Source organism: Syngnathus leptorhynchus, chromosome 12, assembly GCF_054491065.1.
Source record: "Syngnathus leptorhynchus isolate UIUO chromosome 12, UIUO_Slep, whole genome shotgun sequence".
In the NCBI taxonomy this organism is placed as follows: Eukaryota; Metazoa; Chordata; class Actinopteri; order Syngnathiformes; family Syngnathidae; genus Syngnathus; species Syngnathus leptorhynchus.
In genome coordinates, this window is record NC_141206.1 from 3,119,524 (window position 1) to 3,137,180 (window position 17,657).

The following is a 17,657-nucleotide window of genomic DNA, read 5'->3' on the forward strand; positions in this document are numbered from 1 at the left end:
TCATATGATTATGTTGGAATGTAGACTAGAATTATTAACTTTGTTTAAACCTTTTACCTTTCCTTGACTCTGAAAAGTTGTTGAAACTTTCCAAATGGTGTGGAAACATTCTTGCTTAGTTAATCATCTAAAATGCTCCACTAGTTTCTATTTCCACGACCTTGTAAAACAATGAGCTGGGACCCTCCGCACTGATTAACCAGTTGCTGAATTGACCACCAAACATGTCCAATGTCACCCCCACCCTACTTGTTCTCAATAAATATGCTCTTGTAAGAGACTAACGGCAGACTTTGTTCGAACATTGCTGTACCTACAGTAACGAACAAATTCTCCACTTGCAAGTGCTCAAAGGGCATACTGTCTCTCGTGTGGTTCTTGCAAAATAGGTTAGAGTGGGAACATCTACAACAAAAAAGGTACATTTTGATTGACACACTCAAAATGACAATGTGTGTGTGTTGTTGTAGGGTCATCTACGACAGCTCAACTTCCTGATGAACAACCCGGATGCTGCTCGGCAACACTGCACCTACCACCCACCAGGTTGTGGTGGGGACATCTTCAAAGTTCTACGCTCCCAACACAACACTGCTTTGGAGGTTAGAAAAGGATCACAAATATTGTACACCCATGGAGAATGGTAAAAAATAATAATAATTGGAACTCCATTAATCTATTCCAAAAACCAAACAAATAAAACCACATGTATTGTTTGGGAGAAATAAAAGGAATATCTTATCTTGACACAATAAAACTAAATGTAAAAAAATGACTGCTGTACATTGGGACAAGCTGGAAACTACAGCAGCCATTCATCCAGTCTGTTCCTGTAAGGTGGTGTGGCCTAGTAAGTGATTTCAAGAATGTGGCCAATTGCCAGGGTACATGCACAAGACAATGGGGCTGATTTTATCCAGATATCATCCACTCCCGACCAAGGACATCAAATGCCCATCATCAACTCTCATAATAATTTTCCTTCAAGATTAACTTTTATTCTGACATGTTGAGAATGGGGGCGGCTCGGTGGGGCACTGGCTAGCACGTCCGCCTCACAGTTAGGATGGTGCGGGTTCGATTCCACCTTTGGCCCTCCCTGTGTGGAGTTTGCATGTTCTCCCCGTGTCAGCGTGGGTGTTCTCCGGGCACTCCGGTTTCCTCCCACATCCACAAAAAACATGCTTGGTAGGCCGATTAAGCGCTCCAAATTGCCTCTAGGTGTGACTGCGAGTGCGAATAGTTGTTCGTTTCTGTGTGCCCTGCGATTGGCTGGCAACCGGCTCAGGGTGTCCCCCGCCTACTGCTCGTTGACAGCTAGGATAGGCTCCAGCACGCCCGCGACCCCCGTGGGGATAAAGCGGTACAGAAAATGAATGGATGTTGAGATTGGACTTGTCCCAATATTATCGGTGGGAATCACAATTTTAGAGTTGAGACGTGGACCGGAGCACCCTGATCAATGAGTTTGTCACTCCGTACGTTGGCTGGTCTGGAAAGGCCTTGGGATCCCCCAGAATGAGTTGGATGAAGTTTGGGAGGGGAAAGTTTGGGCTTTCGTACTGAAGCTGCTGCCCCCACGAGCTGACTTCGGATAAGCATTGGATGGATGGATGGATGGATGGATGGATGGATGGATGGATGGATGGATGGATGGATGGATGGATGGATGGATGGATGGATGGATGGATGGATGGATGGATGGATGGATGGATGGATGGATGGATGGATGGATGGATGGATGGACGGATGGATGGAAGGAAGTGTTTCCTTTGCTGCATCGCTATCTTACACTGCTCCTGCCTCTGGTTCTCTTCAGAAACACTTGGGAAACATTGGAACATACCGAAGGGGTCTGGTCTTATTCGTTCTTGTAAGATCACGTGATCATACAACATTTTGGACTGCAAGGACTTCATTAGGAGATACATGGTGGGACAGAATCTGATGCAGTATGGTGTTCTGTGTTGAGATAAAAGAAGTAGACCACACACACAACCTTTTTGTGAAGGGTCTATCACACATTTAAAAAGCCTTAATCTATGTGTGAGTTTTTATCTTACCCAAGCTGGTTGCTAGTGTGCTCATGTTTATTTGACTGTTTGTACCATTCGATTAACATCTGAAAATGTATTGGCAACTCCACCGCTATTTTTTTTCAACCTCACTCAAGCAACATAAAGCTGAAAAACAACCAAGCAACAGGTCATAACTATAGAAAAGTAAGTCAAGGTACATTATTTATTATTTCATACAAGAATCAAAAACAACTTTTTTCTGTTCTTCAGCATACCTATCTCCGCTGTTTAATATCCAACTCTGTGTGGGTTTTGAATCGAGTCTGTTTTCTTTCAATTCTACAATTGCACTCAGATGACCTCAACAACCTGATGGGGCTTTCAGAGGATGAATTGAGTCTTATCCTTCACGGCACCGTAAGTCTATATCTCGGCCATTTGACTCAAGAAAATCTAGCGCATGCCAAATTCACACTTGACGCTATTGGAATAAAAACTTAACAAACAAACAAGCAAATAAGTTGAGTTGGCTGGGTTGAAAATGACTCTGTTGTCTCCACTGATTATGTGGGCAAGCTGACCACACTGCCGTCATGGTGATGGTTTCCAGCTGTTTATAAGCAGTCTATTCTGTACAATTTTCCTTGTTTCAGTGGTTTTGCCCTTTCATCAACTTGTCTCAACAAACCCAATGGGCATACTTGTCTCATTAATGCAATATGGAGCCGCTGGTCATTGGGCCCAACCAGCCACTTTGTCTCTTATGACCGACTAGCTCATTGTATGATTGCGAAAGAATTTAGTCAGGAAAAACTTTCGACCAGTGGTTTATGGTTAAAAAAAAAAAAAAAATTACGTACATGTTTTGGGTTGTTTGAATTGTTTTCCTCTGCACATACAGTTTATCCATCCATTCATTTTTGCGGCTTATCATGTTCAGGGTCACAAGTGAGCTAGCGTTGATTCTCGCTCGCAGGTTACAAGGAATCACCAATTCCTCTTAAATTATATGGAAATATTAGTCCTCAATTAACCTAACATGCATGTTTTTGGAGGAAACCAGCGTACCCAGAGAAAACCCATGTAGAAATGTGAAAAGCATCCACCCAAATCTAAAAAAAAAAAAACATTTTTGTCAGACAGAATTTTTTTTTTTTTATCCAAGAAATCACAATCACAATATCATTTGCTGCTTTGCACTATTTACAGATTTAGTTGCAAATTTTAAACTGGCCAAGTCAACCACTCTCCAAATTCTGTAGTTCATGTATTTTCCTGCTAAAAATGGACGCCTGAGGGTAGTAAACCAACAAGGCAACAAACTATGGTAAAAACCTGGATAAGCATAAAAAAACAAAGCGCCAAGCATATGGTCATAATGATGTGGTTTGTAAATCTATACAATACAATGTAGAAATCACTCTCCAGACCAAATAAATATATAAAGTAGTTCTTTTTTTAAACGTTTGTTTACTCTGGCTCATTACCGATGTTTTATGAATACATGAGGATCAACTTTATAGACCAAATAGAAAGCAAAAGTGGTACGAATACAGCAATTTTCAGGGTCATGCACATTAAAATTATAAATAATGGGATTTTGTTTCCTGTATAGAGTGTTGTGAATGTGATATATATCATCAGGAACGGTTTATCCATTCAAATGGTATTGAGAAGTTTTTTCGATGATGTAGTTGCCTGTTTTGTATTGTAAAAAAAAAAGAGGGAACAAGGAACAAACACCATATGCTCAATTTATTGAAATCCGCATTGGCTGACCTTCTCTTATTATTTTCTGTTCTTGTATTTCCATTTTTCCATTTTTATTGTGACTGTGTCTGCTGGCTCTGCCTCTTCAGTCTGTGTGAATCTCATCGTCTTCCCTCCCTGTTTGTTTGTGTGCTATACTCTGAGAAATCTTGTTATTTCTCTACATTTTTGAGTGCTGTTCTATGCCGGTCCTCCAGTCTCGTTAAAGTTGACATTTCCATACAGTGTTTGAAAGACAGAGTTCAGATGTTTGCTCATATTCTGCTTTGTACTCACTTTTTTAAGGTGGTTAGACTGTCAAAATAAATGTAACCATTTGGTTCTTCTTTGTACAGCTTTGAAGGTATCAACACCATATGTTGAATGTTTTTAAAGCATAAGCTGCTATGTACTGTTCTTGTGCTTTAGTTCAGACACCACAAAGGATTTGGATTCTGGCAAATGTTCTGTGGATTTATAGATTACATTTTAACCACATGTATGTTGAATTATTCAGAAATAAGCATCTCAATACTAGCTTGGAACAAGATGCATTTTTCTTCTACCATTAGCAGTTGATAAACTTGTTTATTCTTTGCTAAATTACTGCTGTTTACAATTAAAGTTAATAAGACCCATCAACTGTCAACATTTTTTTCCAATTGGCTGTTGTTTGTTCAGATTAGGACCAGGCGTTGTCTTCAAACTACTGTCTATCAAAGATAGTTTGTAAATATGCTAATTTCTCACCTCTCAGAAATATTTAATCAAATTGCTTAATTGTTTTTAGTTTTTCTGCTTTACCCTTTTAAATTGTTTTTCCCCAATTCATACATAACCAGTATGCATGCTAAATTTATAAAGGACAATAATCAGGGCTCAAGCATTACGGGATGAAAAAAAAAAAGAAGAAAAAAAAGTCCCGTATTATTGCTATTTCTTTGTACATGTCTGAGATGTGCAACAAAACATACTTACAGATGAGTGAAAAGTTGAAACAAAGTATTCAATAAAGCAATTAACAAACATTCAATATTGCCAAATAAAACATTTTAAAAACATTTTGATGACCACAAAAGTAATCAAATGTGCATTTCAAATAATTTTCAATTGAAAAGTGTTGTTGGGATTTCTTTCCCTACGCAGCCTGCTTCTCATTAAATCCATGCATGTGACCTATGGCGGTGCAACCATTGAGTCTCTGCCTCACCTCAGTCTCTGCACACTCTTGGGGGGAAAAAAAAATACAACCACTATATATTAACAAGAAGTATTTCCCCTCCATTATTGTCTGTTGTTTTTGTCTTTGCTGCGTCACATTTCTGACACGCAGCCACATTCCCAGGGTTTCCTGGCTTTGATGCATATGATTGTGTGAGGCCGCCAGACAGGTGCTCTCTGTAGGGACGTGAGACTTGAGCAACTAATCCACACTCCTCCAGATGTTAAACACTCCCTGAGGTCAGGGGGCTCTATTAATGAATACCTCTATAATTAGGGCTATGAACTTTATTAACTTTATGGTGCTGAACATTTGTAATGTGGATTTGTATAAACGTTGACTTATTACCAGCTGAATGGTTTGTACATAAACGTACAACACCAACGTACTTAAAGGTCAAAGTGAAGTTGCATAGGACTTAATTTGGACACTGACATGTTATGCTCAAAGACACAAATATCTGTGTCTACATGTACTGTAGATAGCAGACCTAAATTCAACGACTTCTGAATAAAGTTGCCATTCTTGGATGATGCCCACCTCTGCCAATTTCTTTCTATTGATTACTTGAATTGCCCCTCCAAGAATACAGTGACCAAATTAACAGCCATGCTTTGATGGACAGCACTGCCTTCAGATTTTTTTTTTGATTTTTTTTACAAAAGAGTATTTTTTTTATTGTCCATGACTGTTTCTATGTATGAACTGAGTCACCAACAATTAAACAGCTGATTTCATTGGTATTTTCTTTTCATTCCTCTTACTTTCACCTAACTGGTTAGGCTGCTTGAGGGGGGCTTGTTCTGTAAGATGAGGTCAGTGCCAGGTCATCGTTATATAGGAGAGTGCAATAGAGTGGTTAGCCTGTGGTCATCTCTTGGCAGCCTACAAATCAACATTATACCAGATGTCATCAGTGCAATCTGGTTATCAGACATGTCGTGTCAAGTTGGCGCTGACTGTGCACTTTGAGCCTGACTCCCTCACTCTCATAAGTATTTTCTAAAAATAGATTTGCATCAATCATTATTTTTATTCTCTCATGTCATTTATTGCTCATGTTTGAGAAAACCAAGAGTTTCTTGACCACAAAAATCTGAGGTACTGCAGATGTGCTGGCACACCTTCTTTCACTATTACATGACAGTAGCAGGTGGTTTATCGTAATTTTGTAAAAAAGCTCTTTTTTCCCTAATATCTGGTGCATTCGTACATTTAAATTTGTTCTCTAAGGCTTGGATGGCAAGAGGCAAAAAAATTATTACTACCAAAACTGTATGCATGCGAAGAGCAACACAGCAAATCCTCATCGACAAATTTTCCTCAGACTCTGACAGTGATAAGTGATAACTGAGTAGTTTTGTGGCTGTTCCTTTGTGACACTGAAGAAAGAGCTTTTGTTGATCGAGTGCGTGGGAGGAGAAAGATGAAGATAGCAATCAATGACTTTTCTGAGAGGCTACTGTGTTTGGCATTTTGGGTAGAAACCTTTTACTGGTGTTTAGAGTAAAAGTCTGACATATTTACCATGCCATATATGTATGTGTGTGCATGTGTGTGTGTGTGTGTGTGTGTGTGTGTGTGTGTGTGTGTGTGTGTGTGTGTGTGTGTGTGTGTGTGTGTGTGTGTGTGTGTGTGTGTGTTTATCTGTGTGTTATAATGTGGCATGTATACCGCTCAAGATAATAAGCTTTGCCTGTAGTTTCACTCTCAACCCAAATATTTGCTTTATAGAATATTAAAAATCAATTATAATACAGATGTGCACATGTACTCCAATAACCTGACGAGAATTACAAGTTCCAAGTTTTTATTTGCAGCTCTTTTGTCAACATGGTCAATTTCCAACAATTTTCCAAAAATGCAAGAGACAGTGTCACTTGTCATGTAGTGGTTTAAAATTAACATGGAATTAATTATTTCTCTAACTAAATAGTAGTCTGCTTTTTTTTCTGCCAAATTACACAAAACAACTTTCGGAAAAAATACTTTCAAAATGAAAGATACGCTTGTAACATAAAATGACTATGATTACTTTCCATTCTATTTTGAATTCATGAAGACGTAGAGAGGACTGATTTGGTCATATTGTTTCCAGTTCTGGTCTAGAGGCACAGATGAACTACAGTGTCTTAAAAAAAAAAAATGAAAGGAATTCTTACATTCTGGAGCTATAGTCAGACAGCTATTGTTAGAAACCACCATAATTCCTTGAAAGAAACATTTGTTAAATATTACAAAGCGGACGCATGGATTATATCAAGAGCCTCAAAATGTCAAGTTTATGTTCTCTTATGAATGTTCAGTACACTGTCAGGCTTTTCTTTGTGGAGCCCGTTGCCATCCATTCAGAAGTAACTCTTGACTTCCCCCGAAACTAACTACGTCCATTGTGAAATAATTACACACACAAAGCGCTCGAATGATCGAGTTAGGACAAGAAGTTGTTTGTTGACAGAAGCTAGAGCCTGGATAATGGGAAAACAAGGAAGCATTTCTGGAGGAATAGATCAATTTAAAAACAGAATAGTTTGTGTCATTGAGCATAACTGATTGAGTCCCACTGTCAATTCAATTGTGAGGCAAGACATGTTAAAAACTCTGCTACTGTAATGCCTTATGTGTGACTCATCAAAAACTTGCTTAGTAGTGAATTCCTGAAGAAAATTTGTTACAGCATGACCATTTGAAAAAAAAAATCGCATGATTTTAGCACGTAGTAACATGCTGAGAGCCACTTTGTAGAAAATGAGAGGACTTGACAGAATCATTATTCAACTATTGGCTCGGGACACATTGTAGATGGATCATGGACAGTTGGGAAAAAACTACAGGCGTGTCTCTTTCCGATGGGACCAATGTTTGAGATGTTCAAACTAATCTATCAACCCTAACAACCAACATACCACTTTTTTAGATTATAAACATCTGCTCATGAACTAGTTTTTGCACCATTTTAAGAATCCAGTAAATGATCAGGTGGCACAAGTCCTTCGGCACATTGACACATTGAACAGCTATGCTTGTGTATTGTAGTTACAATTGGTCATATAGAACATATATTTCCCAAGAAGATTTTAAAGAGTATATTTTATTTATTGTTCTTCTCTACTATAAAAGTTGGCCACAATGTTAAGGCGCAATAATAAAATGTTAACCGCTGTTATAGAAGTTGGACACCATGGCAATTGTAGAATTTTACCTCATTACTAGTCAGTGTACCATCAAAATGATTCCAGTGGTACTAATTCAAGAGCTTTTGGCATGAAGTATGTGAACATCCACATTCTGCTACATCAACAACTTGCAATCCATAAGGACAGACATCACCTCACTGCAGGCTGCATCTGCCTTGAAAACATAAACGAGGACTTTTATTGCTGGTGCCAGACAGCTCTGGAAGTCATTTAATGGAGAGCTTAAGGAAGATGTTGCGCTGGGAAGGTGTAGAGAACTCAACGGAGAGCACTCATTTGTCTTGCTTGTCTGCTTTGCCTCTGCCAAAAAAAATGCATGGATGAGCTTTTCACCCTGAATCAACAGCTCTGGCTCATTGACCTTTTATTCCTACTTGGACACCACTTTTACTACACTTGAAGTGATACTTGCCATTTACCAGTTCACTTTATCGTTGGAGGTTCTCTTCTTTTGGAGCCAGTTTGGTCAATGAAGATGTAATTCGAGAATGCAAAGCGATATTTACCTCTAATGTGGTTTATCCTTGGAATCTGGATATCATGAAATCCCTCTCTCCTTATCTGTCCTCAGAGATTGTTCATGCTTTTGCTTGTGCGCAAGCTGCTTGTAATCGAATCCCAGCGAGTAAGGAGAACCCCACATTATCTCATCATTGGCTTACTTTCTTTTTTATTGTTTGTTGAAAAGTCTCATAATGTATTTAGTCTTATTTTTTCATGACACCAATAAATCTTGGTAGTGTGGTTGCTTGATTACAATGTTGAGTAATTATAACAAAATGCAAGCTGTTATTCACTCTTTTAGGTTTTTAATGAATTTTAAATTGTTACAGATGTGAGTTTCAATTCCAGTTTTCCCAGAGGTTCTTAAAATCCTTTCAGATAATTTAATTATAACGTTGGGTTTTTTTTTTTTTGTGTATTGATATTTCTTTCAAGTGGGTTTCTGTTCTTAAAAAAAATCCAGTGAAAAATATTGGAACTGCATAAAAATCTGTTCAGTTACATAAAATATCCACCCTTGTGAATATATATTTTTTCAATGCAGATTATGTATGAAAGGTATACCAGTGAAGAGGGGTGTGCACCCTGTGTGGGTGTGTAGCTGAGCACTGGATCAACCTCTTTTGCTGAGGTTTGCATGTGCCTATGAATGAAACACAGCTGAAGTGCAAACAGATCGGCAGTGTCTCCTCTACAGTCATGTTCTTTCCTCTTGGATGGTGCCTGTTGCTTGGATGCTTGCTGTTGGATTTAGATGTGCAGTATGCGCAGAGTCATAGACAACAAAATCAAAAGGTACTGCATTTATAGTTGATTGCATTCTGATGGTGAAAACCTTTTTTGGATGCTCTTAACTGAGATAATAGGAGATAAACTGTTCTGAATGTTCTCCGGATTTAGTATGTGCAATTCTAGTGTTTACTAACAAAGTAAAATTGAACCTGAGTAATTACATTGTTAAAACTGTCTTTTATTTGCTTTTTTTTACATTTCAAACAAATTTGATGCACATTGAGCAAGTTTTTTCTTTTAGGCTAATAAATGCATTTTGAGATTAGTCAATTAGGCACAGAACATTTTTATACGGCATACTAATTGCTTAACAAGGCTGTACTCAAAATATTTGAGCCTCCATTCTAATTTAATTTTTTTTCCTAATGTCTCATCAAGCTCAAAATCTGTATGGAATATTAGCTGCCGTACTATTCCATTGTGCAACTATAGCTACTCAAGAGTCAAATTATTAGAAACATTAGGACCTTCATTTTCTGAAAAGAAGCAACTACTTTTATCCCCATGTTTCGAACCCCGTGGCCTCAAGTGACCCTGTTAATTTATATATATTTTTTACTAATGAGCTTTCTGCTGCCATTACTTTAACCAATAGGCTGACCAATGAAATTACAATAGACTAAGGAAACTGAGGTCACATCCTACTAAATATCACCCTGCCAGTGATGGTTTACATGAAGCCTTGTTTTCAGACTCAAATGAAGCAGACCAACCAAACGGAATGAAAATTCTGTTTAGATGTCATGCGATCTATTCCGATCTGCCGTTTCTATTTCACTACATTAATCTGAACACTTCTTTTTCAGCCATGTGACATGTGAAGATCAATGTAAACGTCACGTAATCTATCAAGAAGAAATTCATTTACAAAATGAGCAAAGTGGTTGTGATTGTTTCAACACTTTTATTGAAGTAATAGTTTGATAAAAAAAAAAAAAAAAGTTACAAGTAGTTTACAACAAGGTCTCCCATCACACATGAGCTCGGGAGCACATTGCATTGTTGTATTTATTTATTTTTTTTAATTTTTGTTTCAGATAATTCAATGTTTTTAAAGACTTTCTTTTTGCAAATATCGCATGTTATTAGGCAAATAAAGCTAAGCGGGCATATTTTTTTATGGCTGACTTTAACTGTAGTCCTAATATCACAGTAGTATTTTATTTTATTTTATTTTTTTAATCCTGCAGTACCACCACCAACCAGTGTGATGCCATGCAATCAAACAACATAGCACACAATGATTTTTTTAACATTGTTTAGTAGGAATTGTCAATTAAGGTGAGCGTCATGCTCCTTGTAAAAGCAGAACAATGCTTGTATTCCATTACTAGTAATTTTGTAAGTGATACAACCTAATAAACGTATTGTCTGTGGATAATATTGTTTCTTCTGCATGTTAACACATGCCTTCTTCTAACGTAAACATCTTTAAATTTAAAAAAGGTTGTACAAATCATTTCAAATCATCATAATTTCCCGCTGTTTATGGAACTACAGGCCAAAGTGTCAAAAGGAATCATAAACAACAAAGCAAATTGTGGCCTTCTTTTGGGGAGTATTGTGTTCCTTTAGTGGAGAATATAAGGATACCATTGAAATGTAGACACAGTTACTGGTATGACATCATCTGTATTGAAGCTTAGTGATCTGCAGTCAGTTGCTACTGTTTGGCTTTGTCTTTGTATAAGGCTATTGGCCTGAGGTGGAAGCTAACTAAACTTATGTATACAAATATTTCAATGTCTTTTGAGGTTCCCTGCACCTCTCAGGCATGCATGCTTCAGAATCTTATATTCCCAGACCACCACTGAGGATTTGGCTTCACACTTTGATCCCAACTAACAGTGGGATTTGTAACATGGGTGGTCCTGCAGAGTAAAATAAGAAAAAAAAAAAAAAACATGACAGCATTAATGCCAGGCTTAGCAAAGTCACAACAGAAGTCACACGCAAACGTTTGTGCATGGATGTAGTTAAGTTTCTGGTCAAAGTATTCTGGAAACGGGATGCTTTTTAACAATGAACAAATTTAGTTTTGATTCATCTGACTGTATTCCTAACACTTCATCAAATTTTTAAGTATTTTTTATTTTTAGAAATCACTGGTTCCTTACCAGGATGCTCTGAGCGATTATCTGGAATACCACAAGATATTTATGATTTATTAATTACATTTGTTTATTGATATATACCAGCAATGTGTAGTGCTTGGAAGAACAATGAAGCGCAGAATACAGAATACTGTAGAGCAGGGGTGTCAAACTTAGTTTTGTCCAGAGCCAATTTATACATGCGGCTTCCCTAAAAGGGCTGTTATAACGATGAAATCAAATAAATGTGGAATCATCTCATCAAATTGTCATATATTACACAAAAAATTCTTGTTTTCAAATCAGTTGGCAATGATAGCAGTGTCTTCAATTTGTTCCGCTTGGCCATCTCGTACCTGTCAGCTGCCTCCGGAGTCCCGCAGGCCAAAACGGCCCTATAGGACTCCTTCTTCAGCTTGACGGCATCCCTTACCGCTGGTAATTGTCCAAGTTAGTAGTAAATCTCAGTTACTCATTGCACATGACAATAATTTTTTAAAAGATTATAGCGAGGGTCATGAAGGACATGATTTCCTTATAAGGGCTACATAAAACGATGCCGCGAGCCAGATCTGGGCCCCAGGCCTTGAGTTTGACAAGAGCGCTGTAGAGCATGGATTACTGCAAGTGTAATAGTTTTGTATTCAATTAAAACGTTAGTTTTCACACAAATTAACTCTTATTGTGAGTGAATTAAGATGAGAGATCCTCATTTTTTCCTGAAGCCATACTATTTTGGGAATATTTGTATTGAGTCCTGTGTTTTTACCAATTTAAAATGGCCCAATAAACACTGTCCTTAATCATCAGGCCTTTGCTCTCATTATTCAGATCAGCCAACTGCTGCTTTGCAAGACCGAGCCAGTCTGAAAATGTTTGCATACCTGTGTCTTGGCTAGATTTACGGACCTTGCCATTTGATTAGGCCTTTGTAGGAGCAAGTTTTCATTGTACTTGCAAGTGTGTGTTTGTGTATCACTGTGCATGCGCGTGCGTTGTTAGCGTTCTTGCCTACAGCACTTTGCCATTCAATGGGGCCGCCATCAAGTTCTCATGACCTAGAACGCTCATAAGAGTCGATCTGTCAGCTCTATCCAGACAGGCTCCTAAGCAGGCTGACAGAGGGTACAGTGATAACCATTAATGCAGTCTAGGTGTAGCCTGCCAACATCTGCCCTCATTCTGAAGGCCTGTTGAGATTTGCACAGACGCTGTGTAATGATGATCCTGCAATGTATGATCACATGCAAGTGCCCTGTAATAAGTTGCTCTGAAGCCATCTTTTTCTACCGCCACGTAATATATAGACCCAATTGACCAATCAGAGAATATTATGTTGAACGTAGTAAAAACCAATCAGAGGACTGTACGTAATATGTAGATTGCGTACCTCCGCCGCCATTGACAAATGTGCAAAGCAAACAGCATTAGGACCCACTAAAATGGCATCAACAAAGACATGCTTACAAGGCTTTCTGGAAAGCCGGAATCATTGCTAAGGAGCAATGTGACAACCATGAGACAATGACGAGAGGGTAGTTGGCATGTTTAATGGCGAATTTGCCCAACTGTTTAATTCAGATATAGAAGATGATGACTTGGATGTATTTGCGTATGAATACCGATTAATAACAGTAGAGTAGAGTGCATGGTTAAATAGTAGCATAAAGTACAACCAAAATCACTGTCTTGCTCCCATGACAGTTTTTGTTTACCGTAAGTCATGGCATACATGTGCCCTATAATGCGGTGTGCCCAATGTGTAATATAATAGACCCTGCAATTGAGTCTGTGCCCTTTTAAACCAAAATGCTTTATTGTACGGAAAATACGGTAAATGCATTCCCAATCCTGTTTCGTTGATATATAAGACGCACTGGACTATAAACTATATTTTATATATTTTTATATATATATTTATATATGTATATGTATGGACTATATGTTAATGTTTAATTTCCATGTATAAGAGGGTATGCAAAAATCATATAATATAAAAATCATCAAAATTCATAGATAAATCACATTGGACTACAAACCGCCGGGATTATAGTCCGGAAAATATGGTATTTGCAAAATTGGACTTGGGTTTGAAGTTTGTGAAAATTAAACTGGTGACTTTGATTGATGGTAAAGTGAACAAAAATACTGTGGTCTTGTCAAATATGAAATAATCACTAGGCTTGCAACTAACAATTATTGTAAGATCGATTAATCGGTTGATTGTTTTGTTGATTAATTGCTGAATTGGCTAAAAAAACAAGTACATTTTTTTTTTTTAAAAACCATGACATCTCAAATTGACTGCAAAAATGCGCAAACATGAATTAATGATTTGCTTACCGATTTGGTTTGTAACATGTCAGACAATTGGCAAAAAAAGGTTACATCAAATAGTTGAACTCCCAATACAAAGCAAATGATTTAACACAAGGGAACACGAGGGTGGCACTGTGCAGCACTGGTTAGGACATCCATCTCACAGTTAGGAAGGTGCAGGTTCGATTCCACCTCCGGCCCTCCCTCTGTGGAGTTTGCATGTTCTCCCTGTGCCCACGTGGGTTTTTTCCGGGCACTCAGGTTTCCTCCCATATCCCAAAAATACGCTTGGTAGAATGATTGAGCACTCCAAATTGCCCCTAAGTGTGATAATTGCACCTTTAAATGATTTCATGGTCCAAACTTTAATACAACTTTTGCAACGCAAGCCCAAACATGTTTTTTTTTTTTTTTATTGAAGTTGTGATTAATATTTGTGTGTATGCTTTCATAGTCACTCAGTTGAACATGAGCTAGCCATTATGTGGAGTCGCTATGTGTCGCTACATGTTGAAGTACTTTCACCTACCAAACTCAGTGTGTGATCTCATGCTGTGATTATGCATGAAAATATTTTGTTATACAACACGATTTATGTCATTCTCAAAGGAATTCTATCTTTTAACCTGGTCAGAAAAGGTACTGACTTAGATCCCACATCTCATAGAGAGGGGCCTAAATTGCATGTTCACTAACAGATTGAATGCACGGCTGGTGGTCATGTTGTGCATGATCTTATAAGACTTTGATATTTTACTGAGATTCCCAAATGCAGATGCCAAATTGTCCATCTACTCACAGATTGCGTGCACTGTTGGCAACAAGTGTAGTAAATGAGGTGGAGACCACCGCATTTGAGAGCATTTTGCATTTTAGGTCTGATTGTTAGCTCGGCAAGAGCAAAAACAAAAGAGATTTGGTGTAATTGAACTGGAGGTCTCCATAGACCTTTTTTTTAAACATATATGCAGTTTGTGATATGTTGCGAATCTGTAATCATTTTGTAGGCTTTTCAAATTCAGCATAATTATTCTCATTATCATATCACATCATTATCAAGTCCCGCTCCTCACCACGGCACAACCGGTGGGTGTTTGGGGAATCCAGTCGAAGGTGCAGATATGTCTCGAGTCTTCATTTTACAGCGGCCAACTTTAAATCATCCGCAAGTGGAGATCTTGCACTTCCTTATAAACATACTTTATATGTGCTGATCTCCTGCATGGACTCCAGCAAGCAAATCTGTTCTGGTTCTTCTATTTACATAGACTGCGCCTCACCTGCTGTAAGGGAATGAGAGGAGCTACAATTGGTCGGGACGTTGGAGCAAAAACCCATTTCTATCTGATTGCGTCTATGAAAATACCAAAGAAAGAAAAAGCCACACTATGTGCACAATTAGACCACACTTTGCACTAGACTGACCTCATAAGGTATATTTGAAGCCTTCCTTTCTTGAAAACCTATAGGATAGTCTTACAGACTGGAAGAAGATAAGCTAAGGGTGATCCAGTGTCAGTTTGACAAGCAGCCCAGTTTGCCTGACTTTGTGGATCAGGATAAGAAAGCATGAAAGGGGCTTTGTTTTCTCTTGGGGTACCTTGTCAGGCCTCTTGGCTGCCTCTGCCCTTCATTCGCCTCACATTGCCCTACCGACTTACGCCACATGAAGTTGTTTTCTTTCAGTTAGTTATTCTTGTAGTAATTATTGTGTGAGCATGCATCAGGGTTCAATAACTGATTGTGCAGTATTTGTTTTCTTAGTAAACAGTTCCCTCCCTTTTATAGTACTTTTACTAGACTTAGACTCAACTTTATTCATATTTATTTAAAATTGTCCAAATTCTCTAATGTCAACCTCTCAATGGTAATTATTCATTCATTTATGTAGTCCTTCATACAGTATATTTTCAAACATCTGCTTTTTCGCTGGAAAACAATCCACTGCATCGGTAACAACCAGTTTCAAAAGGTTTAGTGAGTACAACATTAATTCCTTTCGTGTGGTCTGGTTTATTTTTATTTTTTTTATCACTTAACAAAACCAAATATACCGCAGTAATTAGTTCATAAACAAAAAGAGGTTTTGAAATAGACTTTTATGCAAAATTCATTTTTTTGATGAATCGCTAGAATAATAATTTCCACAATTTTAATATATTTATAGCTCTAAATATTTTTTGATTTGTTGTTATGTATTTGTTGTGTGTTATCGCAGTTACTATAGTGCTTTATCAAAACAGCTTCTGTCGTCAAGGAAATAAAAAAAATTAAAAAAACATTCCAAGCCATCAATAAATCATCCTAGTTTTTGCTGACACAGCTCCCACCTTAACATTGAATTTGACTCACCGTTGCAGCTGTTCTTTCTTCACTTTCTTTAAATGATCCCCTGTACGTTTTTGTCCCACCTGGCCTTCAAAGTGAATTTGTTGTAAATGTTCTGGCAGCATGCAATGGGTCAGGAGTAATATGATGGGGTTGTATGAGCTACTACTGTATGTTCTCCATAGTATGTTGCGTATGTTCTTCCCTAGAACCTCTCAGGGTGAGCTCCTGCCACACTTTTGTCTCCTGTGGCTGTTGTACTTTCCATATGTGCTTCCCTTCTCAAACCATTATGAGCTAACAGAATTCGCCACATGTTTATCTTTATCTTAAACCAGACCCATAACGTTTGGAAAGATGGAAGAGAGCATCCTAAATATCTAGCATCTCGATGCTCTATTGGGAGAAATATGAAAATATATTATTATCATTATTATTATATAGTTTTTGTCAGCTCGTAAGCTGACAAAAATCTGCCTTTTTTATGTCTATTATAAGGGACACTAAACAACATCCTTGAGCACAAGGATTTTGTCAGACCGCTATTCTTTGGTTTTACCAGGCCTGCAGCAAGTTGAGTGTAGGTTTGTGCGTCTTATCTATGGACTTTTCATGATTTTGATTATAATGTATAATTTGTGCATATTCTCTTACATTTGGAAATTAAACAATAAAACACCTGCGGCTAGTCCAGTGCATCTTGAACAAAACAGGACTTTCCCAGAATTCTAGTGGATGCGGTTTATATTCTGGTGCGGTTTATAGTCCAGAAATTACTTCCAACAAAATAGAACACACTACAATAGTGGCTCTTGTTTTTACCGTTATTGTCCTCTGTGTGATGCAGAAAAGTTCTGCAGGATAGTTCACTTTCTGAATTAAGGGCAATAGAATTTTTGGACACAATGCACAAGTGTGAATAAAACATCCTGGCATTAAAAAAGATTCCGATATCATTATAGTATATAGCGTTGGGTCTTGTATGTTCTCTTCACTATTTTCAGGTCAAAATTTGCTATTGAGATTTGCCTGCATGAACATTTCTTCTCCCAATGCCGCATTCTTGTATAACCTCATACATTGTTGTGCAAAAGCTGCACTTGAATCACAGTGTGATTTTTTTTAATTGGTGATTTAAGAGGCACTGACTATGTAAATGTTTCTGGTTGAAAATTAACAACATTAAATGTGGTGAATTGCGACTCAACCTGATGGATAAAGAAACTTCATGCAGAGTTTGAAGATTTGTATGGTGCTACAAGGGGTTGGAATATACCATATTATTACAAAGCAATGAATACAGAAATAAGAATACCACTGGGAAGTACAGATAACATTTATAAGTAAAATATTTCAACACAATAAAATAGATTGAAAGAAAAGATGCGCCTTGAGCCAACATAAATTTGTGTTCCCGAGAGGAGAAAAAGTGATC

General features: G+C 37.7%; 1 protein-coding gene across 1 annotated transcript in view; it reads left to right on the forward strand.

The window, feature by feature from the left end:
• The first annotated feature begins 9,335 nt into the window (after positions 1-9,335).
• The window catches only part of LOC147047847 (uncharacterized), a 39,178-nt gene continuing 30,856 nt past the window's right edge, over positions 9,336-17,657 (forward strand). The window contains exon 1 of the mRNA XM_085927034.1: positions 9,336-9,485. Within this exon, the coding sequence (XP_085783160.1) occupies positions 9,336-9,485 (150 nt within the window). The remainder of the gene's footprint in view (positions 9,486-17,657) is intronic.